This window comes from Somniosus microcephalus, chromosome 26, assembly GCF_052327205.1.
Source record: "Somniosus microcephalus isolate GS21.2 chromosome 26, FLI_Smic_1.0, whole genome shotgun sequence".
NCBI classification, from domain to species: Eukaryota; Metazoa; Chordata; class Chondrichthyes; order Squaliformes; family Somniosidae; genus Somniosus; species Somniosus microcephalus.
In genome coordinates, this window is record NC_141012.1 from 54559367 (window position 1) to 54581461 (window position 22095).

The window sequence follows — 22095 nt, forward strand, 5'->3', positions numbered from 1 at the left end:
CATATTGCATCTGCCAAATCTCTGCCCACTCACTTAGCCTGTCTATGTCCTTTTGCAGGTTTTTTATGTCCTCCTCACTCACTGCTTTCCCTCCCATCTTTGTATCGTCGGCAAACTTGGATATGTTGCACTCGGTCCCTTCCTCCAAATCGTTAATATAGATGGTAAAGAGTTGGGGTCCCAGCACTGACCCCTGCGGAACACCACTAGTTACTGATTGCCAGCCCGAAAATGAACCATTTATCCCAACTCTTTGTTTTCTGTTAGATAGCCAATCTTCCACCCATGCCAGTATATTGCCCCCAATCCCGTGATTTCTTATCTTGATCAGTAATCTTTTGTGTGGAACCTTGTCAAATGCCTTTTGGAAGTCCAAATACACGACATCCACTGGTTCCCCTTTATCCACCCTGTATGTTACATCCTCAAAGAAGTCGAGCAAATTTGTCAAACATGACTTCCCCTTCATAAAACCATGCTGACGCTGTCCTATTAAATTATGTTGATCCAAATGCTCTGTTACTGTTTTCTTAATAATGGACTCCAACATTTTGCCAACCACAGATGTTAGGCTAACTGGTCTATAGTTTCCAGCTTTTTGTCTACTTCCCTTCTTAAATAAGGGTGTTACATTAGCAGTTTTCCAATCTGCCGGGACCTTTCCTGAGTCCAGGGAGTTCTGGAAAATAATCACCAATGCATCCACAATCTCTACCGCCACTTCTCTCAAGACCCTAGGATGTAGGCCATCAGGTCCGGGGGATCATCGAAGCGGTACGTAAATGGAGTCATTTTCTTGCTCGTCGCCATTTCACACTTATAACCGATCAGCGCTCCGTGGCCTTGATGCTGGATAACCGGAAACGCACTAAGATCAAGAGTAACAAAATACAACTCTGGAGGATGGAATTGGCCGCCTTTGGATACACCATACATTATCGACCCGGCAAAGAGAATGTGGCCCCGGATACCCTCACGCGGGTATTCTGCTCTTCTATGTCAACTTCGACTCTGGCAGATCTTCATACTGACTTATGCCATCCTGGCATTACCCGTATGTTGCACTTTGTGCGATCTAAAAATCTCCCATTTTCTACAGAAGATGATGTGAAAAGAACGTGCTCCTCCTGTAGAATTTGTGCGGAATTAAAACCGCAATTCTTCCGTCCATTGGATGGCTCGTTCATACACGCTATGCAGCGACTCAGCATTGACTTTAAAGGGCCATTGCCCTCAACGCGAAACACCTACTTACTGACTATGGTGGACGAATATTCACGCTTTCCATTTGCTTTCCCCTGTCCCAATATGCTTACTTCCACAGTGATCAAATGCCTTGATCAAGTCTTTTCCCTTTGCGGAACGGCCAATTTCATCCACTCTGATCGGGGTCCCTCCTTCATGTCAAGCGAACTCAAAAGTTCTCTCCCCCAACGGGGAATCACCACAAGTAAAACGACACCGTACCATCCCATCGGTAACAGACAGGTTGAGAGATACAACGCGATCATTTGGAACGCTGTTCGTCTTACGCTGAGGTCATGTAACCTACCAGACCAGCAGTGGGAAACTATGCTCCCTGACGTGTTGCATTCCATCAGGTCTCTCCTTTCTACGTCTACCAATGTCACACCTCACGAGCGATTCTTCAGCTTCCAGTGTCGCTCCACCCATGGGACGTCTCTACCGTCCTGGTTGGCAGCTCCCGGCCCCGTGCCGCTCCGAAGATTCGTCCGATCATCTAAAACCGATCCTCTCGTCAACGAGGTAGAACTCACGGACGTCAACCCCACGTACGCACACGTGCAGTACCCGGATGGCCTGGAGTCCACCGTTTCGCTCCGGGACCCGTCTCCCTGTCCGGCTGGTTCCACGGACCCAACCGATAGAGGGACCCACGGGGATGATGCCGACACTCTGTGCTCCCCCGAAGATGACGCCCTACCTGGGGCATCAAGAGATCTGCCAGCTGCCCCACCGGATCCACTCGTGGAGCCGAGCGCTCCCCGTGGGATGGCCACCCGAGGCCAGGACGCCGTTCAATCCCCGGCTATCCAACAGGATGATGCCAGTTCTGCGCCTGTGGGGACCCGCACCTGGAGTCACGATCTCCCCAGCCTCCCTCGGGTCGATCAGAGCAACACGGGCCCTGTCGATCCACCGGTACGGATCAAGCGGCCCAGGGACCAAGACACGGTCCGGTGAGACGTGCCTTCTAGCCATAAACAAAAATATAAAAGACTGCGGCTATTCGTGGTCCGCCTGATCCGCTAAGAGAAAGTCGTCGGACTTCCAAATTTTTTAAGCAGGAAGAATGTTATAAATCTCATCATTCATCAAGAAACTGCTCGTGAAATAACACTGGACGGCCAGCTGGTGGCGCCGTGCAAGGAGTATAAATACTCGGGCATGGGCCCAGCTTGCCCAGGGACATTTTGTAAGACAGGAACTAGTGAAGTACAACTAGACCTCCATGTTCTGAAACAAGTTGATCAAAGCCTTGCTTTATACTCAAACCAAGTGCGTAGTGAGTTTTATTACGTCAGTTGGTGCCTATATGCACCACGACAACTGGCTGTTCACCCCCCCTTCCAAAATGCTCTGCAGCCGCTCCGAGGCAGCCTTGACCCTTGCACCAGGGAGGCAACATACCATCCTGGAGTCTCGTTTGCGGCCGCAGAAACGCCTATCTATTCCCCATACAATAGAATCCCCTATTACTATAGCTCTCCCACTCTTTTTCCTCCCATCCTGTGCAATCCCAGCTTCTGTTGTTTCTCCACATAATTGAATTTCCTCATCCCTGGTACCACTCTGGTAATTCTCCTCTGCACCATCTCCAAAGCCCTGGCATCCTTCTTAAATGTGCTGCCCAGAATTGGACACAATGCTCGAATTGGGGCCTAACCAGTGTTTTATAAAGGTTTACCATGACTTCCTTGCTATTGGACTCTATGCCTCCATTTATAAACAAGTATGCCTTTTTAACAGCCTTCTCAACTTGTCCTGCCACCTTCAAAGATTTATATACATTCACCCCCAGGCCTCGCTGTTCCTGCATCCCCTTTGAAATTGTACCATTTAATTTTTATTGCCTCTCCTCATTTTTCCTTCCAAAATACACCACGATCTTTCTTCTTGGAAGGTGGACAGCACTGGCAAGGGAGTATTTATTGCCCATCCTTGGTTGTTCTGACACAAAGCATGGAACTGGAGTCACGTGTAGGGTCGAATGCACGGAGGCGGCAGGTTCCCTTCGCTGAAGGGCATTAGTGGACCAGTTGAATTTTTACGACAATCTGGCTGGTCCACTGGTCATTTTCTGATGCCAGCCCACAAATTATCGGATTTATTGAATTTAATTTCACAACTTACAATGGTGGGTTGCCACTAAGATGCTGTACACCGTACTAATTGCAGCTTGAAACAAGAGGCAGACAGGTCTCATTTTTTTCTCCATTCAGTGGACAGCTGAGAGAGACGCTTGATTTAGGCATGAATACATGCGGTCTGCAACAGGCAAGGTTACAGCCAGCCAGCAGCTGACTAGCAAGTGAGATAGGCCCATGTAAATGGCATTTATTTTGATGTTACGTTGAATAACGGGAAATAGTCCAAATTCACTATGAAAACGGTATTTTTGTAAAATAAACTAATTGGTTTACAAGTGTCCTCATGTTAGGAGACATGGGTGGTAAAGGGTTAATACGTAGTTACAGCGGAGAATCTCAGGAATTTGCTTTATCTACTGAAATACTTCAGTGGATCTCACTTGAAATAAACACCTGGTGGTTAAATGAAGAAGTAGAATCAGTTTGGGTGGAGCTAAGAAACAACAAGGGGCAAAAAACATTGGTGGGATTTGTTTATAGGCCCCCAAACAGTAGTTGTAATGTAGGGCAGAGTATAAATCAGGAAACTAGAGGCACATGTAACAAGGGTAATACAGTAATCATGGGGGATTTTAATCTACATCTGGACTGGGCAAACCAAATTTGCAGTACTAGTGTGGAGGACAAATTCATGGAATGTATACAAGATAGTTTTCTAGATCAGTATGTTGTGGAACCAACTAGGGAACAGGCTATTTTAGATCTAGTATTGTGCGATGAGAAAGGGTTAATTAAGTAAAGGGGCCTTCAGGGAAGAGTTACCATAATATGATAGAATTTTATATGGAGTTTGAAAGTGATTTAGTTAAATCCAATACTAGGGTCTTAAATCTAAACAAAGCAAACTACATAGGTATGAGGGGCGAGTTGGCGAAGGTAGATTGGGAAACTACATTAAAAGGTATGACGGTAGACAAGCAATGGCTAGCATTTAAGGAATTCAAGCGTGGCTAACAAGAGAAGTTAAAGATAGTACAGGTAGACTACCTTTTATCCGAACTTCCGAAAACTGAAACCCTCTAAAAACCGAAGGTTTTTTCGTTCAGCGTAAGTCGTGCGCACGACATGACCAGAGTGGCGCACGACTTACGCTGAGCAGAGGGTCAGCGTAAGTCGTGCGCACGACCCCGACCCCCGCGCCGACCCTGACTCCCGCCGACCCCCCCGCGGACCCCGACCCCCGCCGACCCCCATCCCCCGCCGACCCCCCCGCGGACCCCCGCCGACCCACCCCCGACAAATTTCCCAGTCTTATAAAATACCTTCCGAAATCCGAAATTTTCCGAAAACCGAAACACGGCTGGTCCCGAGGTTTTCGGATAAAGGATAGTCTACCTGTATTAGATCAAAGGAAGAGACTTATAACGTTGCCAAAAAAGTAGTAAGCCTGAGGATTGGGAGGACTTTAGAATTCAAAGGAGGACCAATAAATTGATAAAGGGAAAAAAGACTATGGGTAAATTACAGAGGGACATAAAAACAGACTGTAAAAGCTTCTTATAGGTATATAAAAAGGAAAAGATTAGCTAAAGTAAATGTGGGGCCCTTACAGGCTGAGACAGGAGAAATTATAATGGGGAATAAGGAAATCCCAGAAATTAAACAAATTCTTTGTGTCTGTCTTCACGGAAGACGACGCAAAAAACTTCCCGGAAATTGTGGAGAACCAAGGCTCCAGCGAGAATGAGGAACTGAAAGAAATTAGTATTAGTAAAAAAAATAGAACTGGAGAAATTAATGGGACTGAAAGCCGATAAATCCCCATGATCTGATGGCCTACATCCTAAGGTTTTGAAAGAGGTGGCTATATAATGGATGCGTTGGTTGTCATTTTCCAAAATTCCATATAGAGTCTAGAACTGTTACCGCAGATTGGAAGATAACAAATGTAACCTCACTATTGAAGAAAGGAGGGAGAGAGAAAACAGGGAACTACAGGCCAGTTAGCCGGACATCAGTAGTAGGGAAAATGCTAGAATTTATAATTAAGGATGCGGCAACAGGGCACTTAGAAAATAATAATAGGATTGGGCAGAGTCAACACGGATTTATGAAAAGGAAATCATGTTTGACAAATCTTGAGTTTTTTAGGTTGTAACTAGCAGAATAGATAAGGGGGAACCAGTGGATGTGGTGTATTTAGATTTTTCAGAAGGCATTTGATAAGGTGCCACACAAGAGGTTATTAAACAAAATTAGGGCTCATGGGATTAGGGGCAATATACTAGCATGGATTGAGGACTGGTTAACGGACAGAAAACAGAGAGTAGGAATAAACGGGTCATTTTCGGGTTGGCAGGCTGTAACTAGTAGGGTACCGTAAGGTTCAGTGCTTGGGCCTCAGCTATTCACAATCTACATCAATGATTTAGATGAGGGGACCAAATGTAATATATCCAAGTTTGCTGATGATACAAAGCTGGGTGGGAATGTAAGTTGTGAGGAAGATGCAAGGAGGCTTCAAGGGGATATAGACAGGCTAAGTGAGTGGGCAAGAACATGGCAAATGGAATATAATGTGGAGAAATGTGAAGTTATCCACTTTGGTAAGAAAAATAGAAAAGCAGAGTATTTTTTTTTAAATGGTGAGAGATTGGGAAATGTTGGTGTTCAGGGGGACCTGGGTGTCCTTGTACATGAATCACTGAAAGTTAACATGCAGGTACAGCAAGCAATTAGGAAAGCAAATGGTATATTGGCCTTTATTACAAGAGGATTTGAATATAAGAGTAAAGACGTCTTACTGTAATTATATAGGGCCCTGATGAGACCACACCTGGAGTATTGTGGACAGTTTTGGTCTCCTTACCTAAGGAAGGATATACTTACCTTAGAGGGAGTGCAACGAAGGTTCACCAGACTGGTTCCTGGGATGGGGGGATTGTCCTATGAGGAGAGATTGAGTAGACTAGCCCTATATTCTCTAGAGTTTAGAAGAATGAGAGGTGATCTCATTGAAACATACAAGATTCTTACCTGGATTGACAGGGTAGATGTTTCCCCTGGTTGTGGAGTCTAGAACCAGGGGTCACAGTCTCAGAATAAGGGGTCGGCCATTTAGGATGAGATGAGGAGAAATTTCTTCACTCAGAGGGTGGTGAATCTTTGGAATTCTCTACCCGAGAGGGCTGTGGAGGCTCACTCATTGAGTATACTCAAGACAGAGATCGCTAGATTATTGAATATTAAGGGATATGGGGATAGTTCAGGAAAGTGGAGAGGAGGTCGAAGATCAGCCATGATCTTACTGAATGGCGGAGCAGGCTCAAAGGGCCAAATGGTCGACTCCTGCTCCTATTTCTTATGTAGGGTGCAAGATGGGAGGTTGGCCAGGAGACCATTGGAATAGTCAAGTCTAGAAGTAACAAAGGTGCGGCTGAGGGTTTCAGCAGCAGATGAGCTCCTATTTATACTCCTGCTCCTATTTTTTAATGTTATCATGCTCGAACTCAGAAAACATACATGGTGCTGTTTAAACACCAGCCCATATACTAGCTAATAAACACACATCCCCCTAGAATGCTCATCAAATCGCCTTCCAGAGGACAGAAGAAACACATGAGGAAGACGCGAGTTTACGGTATCCACTACCCACAGGTGAGTGTCTATTGTGGCCCCAGGCCATGACTAGGTATTGGACAATCACAGGGTGCCTTTACAGGTATGACTGGTAATCTTCAACCAGATCCAGTGCAGATCTGAAATTTATAATAAAGGCCTTTGTTAACGATACCAACAGACGTTTTGGGGTAGATGTCGACTTTGTGCGATATGTAAAACAGCTGATAGCGAGTCAGCAGCCCGTTTCACATCTCTCCGTTTTGAAATCCATTGAAATCACTGAAAATCAAAATGGGCAGAGATGTAAAAAGGGCTGCTGGCCATTTCACACTATTGCATAAGGTCATGATCTACCCCACGTCTCTATCCTGGTTTGATGCGCTTCAACCAGACCAAGTCATTTCTTTAACTGAACCTGGTTTTAACCCTGAGGTTATCATAACAGACAGAACAAACACAAAATAACATGCCATGGACAAACCACAGACACAGTGTAAGCACCCTTGGAACTGTTGGGACCAAAGTTTACATCACCAGTCAATGCACTAGATAGTTGTGTTGAAAATGTGCATAATGTCATTGGCCCAGAAATTCGGGTCAGAGGCAAGCCTCCGACCTGCATTTACCTAGCGCGCTGCCGTTGAGCTGTGGGCCCGTGTGGTATTCCGATCCTGGGCCTCCTCCAACTGCCGGCGTGTAGTGCTTGCGTATCCCAGGGGCGCAGTTAGTTCGGTGCGTCCCCTGGGATCACGTGGGCCATGGAGAGCCAATGGTAGCAGGGAATGCTTCATTCATAAATTTGACAGGAAGAGCTGTCAAACCTATAAATACTATAAATTACATGAAATAACCATTTTAAACAATAATTTAAATTTTTGAAAAAATTAATTAACGGGGCTAAAAATAAACTTACCTTTCTTTAAAGTATTTAAAAATAATAAACCTGTGGAAAAAATGTTTTAATTGTAATTAATTCACCACTTACCTTGTTAAAAGCCGGCCTTGCAGTTACACTGGAGACTTACCCTCCCGGAGAACCCTGCACAAAAAATGTAAGTTCGATGCGCACGCTGCCTCTCCGGCACACGCGTTCCACCTGTAAACCCCTTCTTTCAGGGGAATGGAAGTTCCGGTTTCCCGCGCATGCGCAGTACATGCATGAAATCGGCACTTTCGTTTGGCCTACGCGTGAGTACTCACGCGTTGGGACCCGAATTTCTGGATTATCACAGGCCCCTTCATTGGTGCAAGTACTTACTCTGTGTCACGGCTTTGATACTGGCGAGGGGTGTAGCTAGGAGGAAGACAGGCCAGAACATTGTTCTCCTGCAACAGAGAAGGAAGGAACGTCTGAGAATAAACTCCTTTACATTAGCAAGCAAATGAATACACAGTAAAACATAGGAGCACGTAAAGGGCCCTTCAGTGCAACGCAAAATTATACCTGCAAGTTTGTACTTTCAGCCCATCAAGGCTGCTCACTGCTGATACTCTTACTATTCCTGCTTTCAAGTAATACCTAATGCCCTTTCAAAACAATTTATGGACTTTGCTTCAACAATAGCTTCTGGCAGAGATTTCCACATTCTAACCACCCTCTGTGTAAAGAACATTTATCAAAACTTTCCTTTAATATTCTTTGCGATAATCTTAAACTTGTGCCCACTCCATACCAACTCATTGACCACTGGAAACAAACTATCGTTCTGTATCTTATAACTCTTAATACAGCCGATTAAGAGCGTAATATTCTGGTCTTATACAAGTGCCTGGGTTGCAGTCTATAATCAAAGTAAATTAGATTAAGCTGCTTCTTATTGGAACAGCAATTTGGTGCATCATGGCCTGGTTCTACAAGGCGACTTTCGAACTTGAGCCAACCTTCGGTTCCTGGGCCAAGTAGAGGCTGGACACTATAAACAAGCCAGTGGCACTAGGGCACACAAGTGAGGTCTCCTCTCCCTGGAAAAGAGAGAACTGCAGTTGGTGTTCATCCTGACACTGGGAAATCCATGAAGAAAACTATTGTCTTCATTTGTAAACAAAAAGCCCCATGGTGTCCTTGTACAAGATCTTGATTATGCCTCAACTTGAATACTGTGTCCAGTTCTGGTCTCCTCACATGGTGGGAGAGAGCCTGGAAAAGGTTCAGAGGAAGGCCACTAGATTAACACCCAGTTTAAAGGCCGTTATCAACATTGGCTCAGAGTGCTGGGTGTTTTTACACAAAAAGTAGACACAGGGTGATTTGGTTGAAGTACTTTAGATGATGAAGGGATTGGACGATGTGGACAAATTATTTGAATTAGATGAAGTTAACAAGGGGTCCTGCGTACATGTTACATAATCAGAGCTTAATTAGACGCGAGGAACTTAATCTTTTTGTAGAACAGACATTTGGAATAAGTTGCCAGCTCCTGCAGTGGGTGCACATTCACTGCAAATATTCAAAAAGGGAGCTGGACAAGTTCCTGGAGCAGGTTCCTATCACTGGGTACAAAGGTAGGGGAGATATCGGGTTCCTGGAGCAGGCTGCTATCACTGGGTAGAGGTAGGGGGGATATCGGGTTCCTGGAGCAGGCTGCTATCACTGGGTAGAGGTAGGGGGGATATCGGGTTCCTCGAGCAGGCTGCTATCACTGGGTACAGAGGTTGGGGGGATATCAGGTTCCTGGAGCTGGCTGCTATCACTGGGTACAGAGGTTGGGGGGGGGTATCCGGTTCCTGGAGCAGGCTGCTATCACTGGGTACAGAGGTTGGGGGGATATCTGGTTCCTGGAGCAGGCTGCTATCACTGGGTAGAGGTAGGGGGGGTATCTGGTTCCTGGAGCAGGCTGCTATCACTGGATACAGAGGTAGGGGGGATATCTGGTTCCTGGAGCAGGCTGCTATCACTGGGTAGAGGTAGGGGGTATATCCGGTTCCTGGAGCAGGCTGCTATCACTGGATACAGAGGTAGGGGGGATATCGGGTTCCTGGAGTAGGCTGCTATCACTGGGTAGAGGTAGGGGGGATATCGGCTTCCTGGAGCAGGCTATCACTGGGTAGAGGTAGGGGGGATATCGGGTTCCTGGAGCAGGCTGCTGTCACTGGGTAGAGGTAGGGGGGATATCGGGTTCCTGGAGCAGGCTGCTATCACTGGGTAGAGGTAGGGGGGATATCTGGTTCCTGGAGCAGGCTGCTATCACTGGGTAGAGGTAGGGGGGATATCGGGTTCCTGGAGCAGGCTGCTATCACTGGGTAGAGGTAGGGGGGATATCGGCTTCCTGGAGCAGGCTATCACTGGGTAGAGGTAGGAGGGATATCGGGTTCCTGGAGCAGGCTGCTATCACTGGATACAGAGGTAGGGGGGATATCGGGTTCCTGGAGCAGGCTGCTATCACTGGGTAGAGGTAGGGGGGGATATCGGGTTCCTGGAGCAGGCTGCTATCACTGGGTAGAGGTAGGGGGGATATCGGGTTCCTGGAGCAGGCTGCTATCACTGGGTAGAGGTAGGAGGGATATCGGGTTCCTGGAGCAGGCTGCTATCACTGGGTACAGAGGTTGCAGGGATATCGGGTTCCTGGAGCAGGCTGCTATCACTGGGTACAGAGGTTGCAGGGATATCGGGTTCCTGGAGCAGGCTGCTGTCACTGGGTACAGAGGTTGGGGGATATCGGGTTCCTGGAGCAGGCTGCTCTGGGTACAGAGGTAGGGGGGATATCGGGTTCCTGGAGCAGGCTGCTATCACTGGGTACAGAGGTAGGGGGGATATCGGGTTCCTGGAGCAGGCTGCTATCACTGGGTACAGAGGTTGGGGGGATATCAGTGCCACCTATTGCACCCGCTAAGGAGAATCAGGGCTAGAAGTACTCCAAGCAGCTGCACGGTGGCTCTGGAACCAGTGATCATTACTGCTGCTGCAAGCTAAAGATGCTGACTTCTCTGGATTTTCTCTCTCCCCCTCCTGCCCTCTCCAAGCTCATCTTGTCCAAGAGACCCAAGTCCTGCTACTTGACCCCATTTGCATGAAATTGCTTCCCTTCCTGGCCCGTTGCTCACTGACATCTCCATCCCCGCCTCAGTCCATTTGCTACTGAAGCCTCTGTTACCTCCAGACGCGTCGATTCCAACGCTCTCCTGGCCGGCCTCTCACCCTCCAAAACTCCTCTGCCTGCAGCCTATCCTGCACCAAGTCCCACTGCTCCAACACCCCTGGCCTTGCTGACCTACATCAGAAGTGTTGGAGGACTAGGAGCCAATTTACATTTTCTCATCCTCGTGTTTAAATCGTTTCATGGCCTCACCCCTACCCATCTCTGTAACTTCCTCCAGTCCTACTACATTCCTCCAACTCTGGCCTCATCTGCATCCCCCTCTCACTATTGGTTGCTGAGCCTTCAGCAGAATAGGCCCCAAGCTCTGGATTCCCTCCCTAAACCTCCCTGTCTCTTTACTTCCTCAATCCTTCAAGAACCTCCTTAAAATACATCTCTTTGACTAAGCTTTTGGCCAACCCCCTAATATTTTCTTCTTTGGTTTGGCATCCAGTTTCACCTGATTAAACTCTGTGAAGTGCCTTGAGATGGTTTTCTACATTAAAGGCTCTATATGAATCCAAGTGGCTGCCTTCCCTCTCCCGGTTCCAGGTGCTGACCCTGATGGGGATTCACTTCATCTAACTAATGTCAAGTGGGGGGGTTGGAGGAGAAATTGTCCCTCGTATGTTTCTGCATTTGCCTCTCCTCGGCCATACTCCGTACTCACCCTAGACCAGAAGATGTTGATGACTATGAGAAAGTGAGCCACGAGCGTCAGAAACCGGGATGGTATCAGGCTGCTTGGCATCGGCATTGCCACTTCTGGTTCAACTGCTCACAAACTCTACCTGTGGAAAGGAAGAGTGTCAGATACCAAGCCATCCTGAATCTTTTAAAGAGTGTCAGTTCCCTCCCCTTTCTCCCCCACTAATGCAACCAATGTTGCTACACAGGTGACCTAAGCCAAACCTTTGTGAGAAATACATGTGAAGTGAGGTGCTTCTTGAAAGCTCGAACAATTTCTTGTATTTACATCGTGCTTTTAATACAGAAAAATGTCCCATGGTTAAAGAAAGAGTGGACACGACGGGGGTCATTTTAACCTCGCTCGCCGGGGAGCAAAATGGTGGGATTGTGTGCAACACCCAATTTACAACTAGCCCGATTATACTCTCCAGGACCCCTGTTCCCGGGGTGGGGGGGGGAGCCCCTGTCCCGGGGTTGGGGGTGGGGGGGGAGCCCCTGTCCCGGGGTGGGGGGGGAGCCCCCGTCCCAGGAAGGGGGAGGAGGGGAGCCGCTGTCCCGGAGGGGTGGGGTGAGGGGAGGGGAGCCCCTGTCCCGGGGGGGTGGGGGGCCTGGGTTGTTGTTGTTTTTTCAGCCAAGAGGCGGCGGTTGCCCGGGTAACGCGGCCTCACACTGGGCCCAACAAGAGGTGCACGGCCCGGAGCTGGGCGGCAAACCCACCGCAAGAGGCTTCAACAACTCGTCCGGCCTCTGCACCACACCAGGATGATGTAATCTGATCTCTTCTCTTCCTTTCCTCTTCTCTCTCTCGCCTCTGTCCGCCGCGCGGTTGGTGTCCGTGCGCCTGCGCACTGGCTCCCTCAGTCTGGCCGGGGCGTATTTTGCTCGGCGTTGCATTGTGGGTCAGGCGAGGCGCCATTGCTGCTTCCGTGAGCGCGCGGACAGCGGGCGCTGGCTCCCGCCCCCGCTTTCAAGCAGTGGATCAACTGCAGGCTGGGTGAGCGTCAGCAGCACCGTAAAAGCACTTTGGGAACCGGGGAAAAGGAGCGGTGTGAATTTCTAAAGGTCTTCGGTAGGCATATAAATAGTAAAAGGGTAGTAAGAGGATGATGTTGATTATGGACCAAAAAAGGAGACCTATGTATGGAGGCAGAGGGTATGGCTGAGATACTAAAGGAGTAATTTGCATCCGTTTTCTTGGCTGGTGAAATGGGTGGACATGTGGCAGATGAAATTTAATGCAGAAAAGTGTGAAGTGATACATTTTGGGAGAAAGAATGAGGAGAGGACATATAAACTAAATGGTACAACCTTAAAGTGGGGCACGAACAAAGAGACCTGGGGGTATATGTGCACAAATTGTTGAAGGTGGCAGGGCAGGTTGAGAAAGCAGTTAAAAAGGCTTACAGGTCATGGGCTTCATGAATAGAGATATAGAGTACAAAAGTATGGAAATTATGATGAACTTGTATAAAACACTGGAGTACTGTGTCCAATTCTGGATATCACACTTTAGGAAGGATGTGAAAGCCTTAGAGAAGGTGCAGAAAAGATTTACATAGAAACATAGAAGATAGGATAAGGAGTAGGCCATTTGGCCCCTCGAGCCTGCTCTGCCATTCAATGAGATCATGGCTGATCATCCAAACTCAGTACCCTGTCCCTGCCTTCTCCCCATATCCCTTGATCCCTTTAGCCTTAAGAAATATATCTAACTCCTTCTTGAATATATTTAATGAATTGGCCTCAACTGCCTTCTGTGGTAGAGAATTCCACAGGTTCACCACTCTCTGGGTGAAGAAATTTCTTCTCATCTCTGTCCTAAATGGCTTACCCCTTATCTTTAGACTGTGACCCCTGGATCTGGACTCCCCCGCCATCGGGAATGTCCTTCCTGCATCTAGTCTGTCTAGTCCTGTTAGAATTTTATAAGTTTCAATGAGATCCCCTCTCATTCTTCTAAACTCCAGCGAGTATAAGCCCAATCGACCCAATCTCTCCTCATACGTCATTCCTGCCATCCCAGGTATCAGTCTGGTGAATCTTCGCTGCACTCCCTCCATGGCAAGAACATCCTTCCTCCGAGAATGATTCCAGGAATGAGGGACTTCAGTTACGTTGATAGACTCGAGATGCTGGGGTTGTTTTCCTTGGAGCAGAAAAGATTGAGAGGGGATTTGATAGAGGTGTTAAAATCATGAGGGGTCTGAACAGCAATTTCGAGAACCAGAGGACACAGATTTAAGGTGATCGGCAAAAGAACCAAAAGCGACATGAGGAAAAACTTTTTTATGCAGCGAGTGGTTATTTCCTAAGGAGGCTGAAGGGATGTAACCTGTCACCCCTGATCCTCTCTAACTTTTACCGCTGCACAATAGAGAGCATCCTGACAAACTGTATCACAGTATGGTATGGCAGCTGTAGCTACTATGACCGGAAAGCCCTGCAGCAGGTAGTCAAAACTGCCCAACGCATCACCGGCACCCGGCTACCGACCATAGAGCACATATACCAGAAACGCTGTTTACGGAGGTCACGGTCCATCATCAAAGACCCTACCCACCCCAGCCACAGACTGTTCACCCTCCTGCCATCTGGGAGACGCTACAGATGCATTCGCACCCGTACGACCAGATTTAGGAACAGCTCCTTTCCCAGGGCTGTCATCCTACTGAACTCCACAAATAAACTCTAAAGCCTGCACATCTGCCAATGCACTTTATTATGGTTATGTTTATGTTAATGTATTACAAGCCAAATGTATGTTGAATGTTTAAATGTCTTAATCTAAATGTACACTCTCGGGAGCCGCAAGCCTACATTTCGTTGTACTGCACTTGTGCACTAACAATGACAATAAAAGTTGATTTGATTTGATTTGATTTGATTTTTTGAGATCTGGAATGCACTGCCTGAAAGGGCTATGGAGGCAGACTCAATCACGGCTTTCAAAAGGGAGTTGGATAAGTACCTGAAGGAAAAAAAATTGCATGGGTACAGGGAAAGGGCGGGGGAGTGGGACTAGCTGATACTCGGCTCGGGCTCGACGGGCCGAATGGCCTTCTTACGTGCTGTAACCATTCTATGATTCAGGAGGCCAATGGAGTAAAGGGCTATCAGGAGTAATTGAGGCATAAATACTGAAATGTTCACTTTTTCTGTAGTTTGAGTTTATTTTAACTTTTGTGACATCAGCTGTCCACCTTCAGCTGTTTAGAAATGTGTAGTGCTTTACTGTGGATTCCTTTGAACCAGTAACACATTAATTAATTGGTTACAGAAGTGGTGCAATTGGCTGCTCTCTGGTTGTTCTTTTGGCCTGTTGCAGTTCGGCTATTGTTTATTTAATACAGTATAAACTTGAGCTGTAATACGCAAGTGTAGTGTAAAAGGCCAGGAGACTGTGCAGTTTAGCCTCAACAGGCGTGCAGCCTTAAAGGGAGGTTATACTTGAGGTGCAGTTCACCGAAAAATATACTGAAGGGGTTAAAGCATTAAGTTTTTGTGTTTGATTTTATTGAAATTTCATGAGAAACCAGTTTAATTTAGTATGCGGCTTCTTTTCCACTTTATTTTCTTCTGTTGTTCCTGAGCTGCACTCTCTCTGTTCTCTTGCTCTAACTTTAGTATCCTTTAGTCTCCGACACACATTTTTAAAGTGTGCCCTACTTTTATACAGTTCAGTACATAAGGTTAACAAGGTTAGTGCGCAATGCCCTCGCGAGTAGGTGAACTGGTGTTGTGGGGGAGGGTTTAAAGTGATTCGGCAGGGTGAGGGGCACCAGGATGAAGCATCAGAGAAGAGATACATGGTGCACAGAGGACTGGGTGATCAAATAGCACTAGACTAAAGAGAAGCTCAGGAGTGGGAGGGATCAGACGGGAGAAATACAAGGCAGACTAAGGTGGGTTTAGAGTGCATGTGCGTAAATGCACAGGAGCGTGGTAAATAAGGTTGGTGGTTTGTGTTGTGTCCGTCAGTAGTAAGACACAGACTGCAGGAGAACGGTACAACAGGTGTTTACTCAACGTGGCTCACTCTGGAACTGCCTGTACAGATTACTACTCAGTGCTATATACAGGTGTGGTCACTGCCGGTACTACAGTATACAAGAGCTGTAAAAAGTAGTTCCCCCCTTAAAGGTATATACATTACAATTCCTCCCCTTTTAGATAAACAGTACCATAACACTCATTTAACAATTAAATATCAAACTAATTACAATTAACACTTTTAACATACAACGTTAGCTGAAAATAGTCCATTTATATATTCAGTCTTTGGGGAGGCTTCCTGATCCTTTCTGGATAGCGCCTATCCCGAGTATCTCGCTCTTGGTGCGGAGGTGATTCTGGCACCCTGTCGTCGGTTGGGTCATCAGCTTCCGATGCAACTGTTTCTGGGGTAGATGCGACCTGTACGTCGGGTTCCTCACCAGGTACATATGGGCAAGGCATGGGGTTGACTTGTTCCTGTGACTCTAGGATCTGGTCAGCATGGCGTCTCACGATGTTCTCCCCAACGTCCACTGTGTACATTAGTGGGCCCTGCTGTGTGCATGTCGTTCCTGGCTGCCATTTTTCTGTTCGGTAGTCGCGGGCCAAGACTGGTTGCCCTACATTGAAGCTCCTTGTTGGCTTCTCATGGATAAGAACATAAGAACATAAGAAATAGGAGCAGGAGTAGGCCAATCGGCCCCTCGAGCCTGCTCCACCATTCAATAAGATCATGGCTGATCTGATCCTAACCTCAAATCTTCTATCACTCTGCATCCACCCGAACCCATGTGATCTCCCGGGAGAGGCGAAAAACCAGATAAAGACCCAATGGCCAATTTGGGAGAAAAAAATCTGGGAAATTCCTCTCCGACCCATCTAGGCGATCGAAATTCTTCCAGGAGATCACTCTGTCCCTATATTTTCTACAGTACTTACCTTCTGTAAAGGCGATCTCCACCGCAGCCAGGAACAGGAATAAAACCATCTCCTGAAATCTAACAGAATTAGAACACAGTAGGAGCAGAACAAGGCTACACGGCCCCTGGGCCCGCTCCACTACCCACAGGGCCATGACCATTCCAAACCCAGACTCATGTCCAATTTCCTGCCCGCTCCCCGTAACCCTTTATTCCCTTTACTTCTAGGAAACTATCTATTTCTGTTTTAAACTTATTTAATGATGTAGCTTCCACAGCTTTCTGGGGCAGCAAATTCCACAAACCTACCACCCTCTGAGTGAAGAAGTTTCTCCTCATCTCAGTTTTGAATGAGCAGCCCCTTATTTTAAGATTATGCCCCCTAGTTCTAGTTTCACCCATCATTGGGAACATCCTCACCGCATCCACCCGATCAAGCCCCTTCACAACCTTATATGTTTCAATAAGATCGCCTCTCATTCTTCTGAACTCCAATGAGTAGAGTCCCAATCTACTCAACCTCTCCTCATATGACCACCCCCTCATCCCCGGGATTAACCGAGTGAACCTTCTTTGTACTGACTCGAGAGCAAGTATGTCTTTTCTTAAGTATGGACACCAAAACTGTATGCAGTATTCCAGGTGCGGCCTCACCAATACCTTGTACAACTGCAGCAATACCTCCCTGTTTTTATATTCCAACCCCCTAGCAATAAAAGCCAACATTCCATTGGCCTTCTTAATCACTTGCTGCACCTGCATACTAACTTTTTGAGTTTCGTGCACCAGGACCCCCAGATCCCTTTGTACTACAGTACTTTCCAGTTTCTTGCCATTAAGATAATAACTTGCTCTATGATTTTTCCTGCCAAAGTGCATAACCTCACACTTTCCAGTATTGTATTCCATCTGCCAAATCTCTGCCCACTTACTTAGCCTGTCTATGTCCCTTTGCAGGTTTTTTATGTCCTCCTCACTCACTACTTTCCGTCCCATCTTTGTATCATCTGCAAACTTTGATATGTTACACTCGGTCCCCTCCTCCAAATCGTTAATATAGATTGTAAAGAGTTGGGGACCCAGCACTGACCCCTGCGGAACACCACTAGTTACTGGTTGCCAATCTGAGAACGAACCATTTATCCCAACTCTCTGCTTTCTGTTAGAGAGCCAATCCTCCACCCACGCCAGAATATTACCCCCAATCCCGTGATTTTTTATCTTGAGCAATAATCTTTTGTGTGGCACCTTGTCAAATGCCTTTTGGAAGTCTAAATACACTACGTCCACTGGTTCCCCTTTATCCACCCTGTATGTTACTTCCTCAAAAAACTCAAGCAAATTTGTTAAACATGACTTCCCCTTCATGAAACCATGCTGAGTTTGCCCTATTAAATTATGTTTATCCAAATGTTCCGTTACTGTCTCCTTAATAATGGACTCTAACATTTTACCAACCACAGATGTTAGGCTAACAGGTCTATAGTTTCCAGCCTTCTGCCTACTACCCTTTTTAAATAAGGGTGTTACATTAGCAGTTTTCCAATCTGCCGGGACCTTTGCTGAGTCCAGTGAGTTTTGGAAAATTATTACCAATGCATCCACAATCCCTACCGCTACTTCCCTCAAGACCCTGGGATGCAAGCCATCAGGTCCAGGGGATTTATCCGCCTTGAGTCCCATTATTTTACCAAGTACCACTTCCTTAGTGATTTTAATTGTATTTAGTTCCTCCCCCCCTAGAGCCCCCTGTTTGTCCAGTGTTGGGATATTCTTAGTGTCCTCTACTGTAAAGACTGATACAAAATAATTGTTCAGTGTTTTTGCCATCTCCATGTTTCCCACCATTAATTTCCCGGTCTCATCCTCTAAGGGACCAACATTTACTTTAGCCACCCTTTTTCTTTTTATATAACTATAGAAACTTTTACTGTCTGTTTTTATATTTTTTGCTAATTTACTTTCATAATCTATCTTCCCTTTCTTAATCAATCTTTTTGTTATTTTTTGCTGTCTTTTAAAGACTTCCCAATCTTCCACCCTCCCACTAGATTTGGCTACCTTATATGCCCTTGTTTTTAGTCGGATACTATCCTTAATTACTTTACTTAGCCACGGATGGCTATCTTTTCTTTTACACCCTTTTTTCCTCAGTGGAATATATTTTTTTTGGAAGTTGTAAAATAACTCCTTAAATGTACACCACTGGTCATGTACCGTCTTACCCTTTAATCTATTTTCCCAGTCCACTCTAATTAATTCCGCTCTCATACCTTCATAGTCTCCTTTATTCAAGCTCAGCACGCTTGTTTGAGATCCAATCTTCTCACCCTCTAATTGAATATGGAACTCAACCATGTTATGGTCACTCATTCCAAGGGGATCCTTTACTAGGACATTTTTAATTAATCCTGTCTCATTACACAGGACCAAATCTAAGGTTGTGCTGGAATTGCTTACTCTCAACATCTCTTCGTATGTTTGGTCTGAGCAAATCCAGGCGAGATCTTGACCTTCGGTTAAAGAACATCATGGCCGGGGCCTGGTTGGTGACTGCATGTGTCGCATTCCGGTAGGCGAACAGGAAATTGTCCACCTTATGCTGCAGCAGAATGTTGTCATTGTACATAGCCTTTATTGCCTTCTTAAAGGTTTGTACGAACCTCTCAGCCAATCCATTTGTGGCTGGATGATACGGGGCGGATGTGTAATGCCTTACCCCATTCTTCTTCATAAACCTCCGGAACTCTTCGGACACAAACTGTGGTCCGTTATCGGAGCAAATCTGTTCCGGCAAGCCGTTCCTGGCAAAAATGGTCCGTAGGACTGCAATAGTTTTCTCCGTGGTGGTGGAGGACATTTTGATGACCTCAGGCCATTTCGAGTGCGCATCCATGGCTATTAAAAACATTGAGTCCATGAATGGACCAGCAAAATCAATATGCACCCGTTGCCATGGAGATGAGGGCCACTTCCATGGGTGTAGAGAGGCATGTGGTGGTGCATTTTGGACTTTCTGGCATCCTGAGCAGCTCTTGGTCAGGTCCTCGATTTGTTTATCGATTCCCGGCCACCACACATAAGCCCTGGCAAGGCTTTTCATTTTTACCCCTCCCAGATGACCATCATGAAACTCATTTAGCACTCTATCCCTTAACTTGGGTGGAATTACCACTCGGGATCTACACATCAAGGTCCCCCAGCACACTGACAGCTGTTCTCTTCTTGTCGAGAATGCTGGCAACAGTGAGTCGCCATGTGCTGGCCATCCCTTCACCGTCAAATCATATACCCGAGACAGTGTCGGGTCATTTCGGGTCTCCTTTTCTATACGAGCGTTAGTTACCGGTATGTATTCAACCATAGTCGAATGAAATATTTCGACAGGATCCACTGCTGGTGCTTCCTCCGCAGTAGGCAGTGGCAGGCGTGATAGCCCATCAGCATTTCCATGCTGTTTCGTGCCCTTATATTCAATCTCATAGTGGTGCACCCCTAGAAAGAGTGACCATCTTTGTAGTCATTGCGCAGTCATCACCGGAACGCCCTTCTTCGGATTAAAAATGGAGACAAGAGGCTGGTGGTCAGTCAGCAAGGTGAATTTCTGCCCGTGCAGATAGTGATTGAACTTTTTCACTCCCCACACTAGGCTGAGGGCCTCCCTGTCAATCTGGGCGTAGTTACGCTCGGCTGAGGTTAGTGATCGTGACGCAAAGGCTATTGGCCTCTCTGAGCCGTCCGAGAATTTGTGCGACAGCACCGCTCCAATGCCGTAGGATGATGCATCACACGCCAACCGAATTGGCAGTGCTGGGTTGAAATGGGCCAATACCTCTTTCGATGTGATTAGTGTTTTGCTCTTCTGGAAAGCTCGTTTACATTCGTCACTCCACTTCCATGGCACTCCAGTTTGCAGTAGGGTGTTCAGTGGGTGTAGTATTGTAGACAAATTTGGCAAGAACTTATGGTAGTAGTTTACCAGCCCAAGGAACGACCTCAGTTGTGACACGTTTTCTGGTGCTGGAGCCTTGACTACTGCCTCAATCTTTTCTGGGGACTTATGTTAACCCCTCTTTATCGATAACGTGGCCACAATACGAGATCTGTTTTTTAAAAAACTCGCATTTGGGGCGGTTAGCTCGGAGCCCATATTCCTTCAATCTAGTGAGCACCTGCTCCAGGTTGGTGAGGTGATCACTGTCATTTTCGCCCATGACCAGGATGTCGTCCAAATAACACTGGGTCCCTGGGATCCCTTGCAGGACTTGTTCCATTGCCCTTTGCCAAATAGCCGGAGCTGATGCTACCCCGAATACCAGCCGGTTGTATTGGTAGAGACCTTTATGGGTGTTGATTGTGAAGTATTTTTTTGATGCTTCTTCTACCTCCATTTGCAGATACGCCTGGGCCAGATCAATCTTAGTGAAGCGTTTCCCTCCAGATAGCGAGGCGAAAATATCTTCAATCCGCGGAAGTGGATATTGTACGGTGTGAAGGACCGGGTTCACTGTTACCTTAAAGTCCCCACAGATGCGAACCTTCCTTGATTCCCCAGGCGTGCTGCTCAACGACTTTTTCATCACAGGGACGATGGGTGTAGCCCACTCGCTCCAGTCTACCTTGGACAGTACTCCTGAACGTTCCAAACTCTCCAGCTCTGCTTCAACGGCTGGGCGGATCGCATAAGGTAGCGGTCTGGCGTTAAAAAATTTTGGGCTTGCGTTTTCTTCGATTTTAATTGTTGCTGTCATGCCTTTTAGTGTTTCGAGTCCTTGCTGGAACACTTCTTGCGCGTCGGTTAGGATCTTTGACAGTCGCCCAGGTGTGACGTCGTCATCCTTTTTGGCAGCCACAGTCAGTGCTTGTATGGAATGCCAATCCAGCTGTATTTTCCGGATCCATTCACGTCCCAGTAATGGTGGTCCTCCATCTTGCAATACATACAGGTCTAGTTTTGGTGTTTCCTTACCGTTATATATAACGGTCACCCTTATTTTTCCTTTGGGGTAGACTTTTTGCCCCGTGTACGTCTTCAAAATAATTTTTGTGTCTCTCAAGGGTATGTGTGAGAATAGCCGCTCGTAGTCCCGTCGGTTTATGACTGTTAGGGCTGATCCTGTGTCCAATTCCATTTTTACCTGGACTCCTGCTATCTTGAGAGTGACCCAAATGGTTCGGTGATCCTCCGTTTTGATCACATTATGTAGTTTCAGACAACTCAGCTCCCTGTTTTCGGAGTTGGTATCACTCTTTTGTTCGTCTGAACTATTCTCCGTCACCTTATGTACCTTCTTGTACTTTTCTTTTGGAGATTTCTTATTGCTGGTTTTCTTTCCCGACCTGCAGACTCGTGCTATGTGTCCTACTTTTCCACGCTGTCTGCACACTTTGTCTTTGAACCAGCAATCATTGTGGTCGTGTGTTGTTCTGCCGCAGCGATAGCACTTCTCTGTTCTGTATGAC

At 46.7% G+C, this 22095-nt stretch overlaps 1 protein-coding gene across 2 annotated transcripts in view; it reads right to left on the reverse strand.

The window, feature by feature from the left end:
* LOC147100464 (transmembrane protein 107-like) overlaps positions 1–12597 on the reverse strand; it is a 67114-nt gene extending 54517 nt beyond the window's left edge. Inside the window, exons 1-3 of one of the 2 annotated variants that reach the window (XM_085968208.1) lie at positions 12437–12597; positions 11700–11820; positions 8212–8279 (exon numbers count right to left, since the gene is read on the reverse strand). In XM_085968208.1, coding sequence (XP_085824334.1) covers positions 8212–8279; positions 11700–11786 — 155 coding nt within the window. In that variant the 5' untranslated portion in view covers positions 11787–11820; positions 12437–12597. The remainder of the gene's footprint in view (positions 1–8211; positions 8280–11699; positions 11821–12436) is intronic. The other variant, XM_085968207.1, reaches the window with a different exon arrangement.
* Between the last annotated feature and the right edge of the window lie 9498 nt (positions 12598–22095).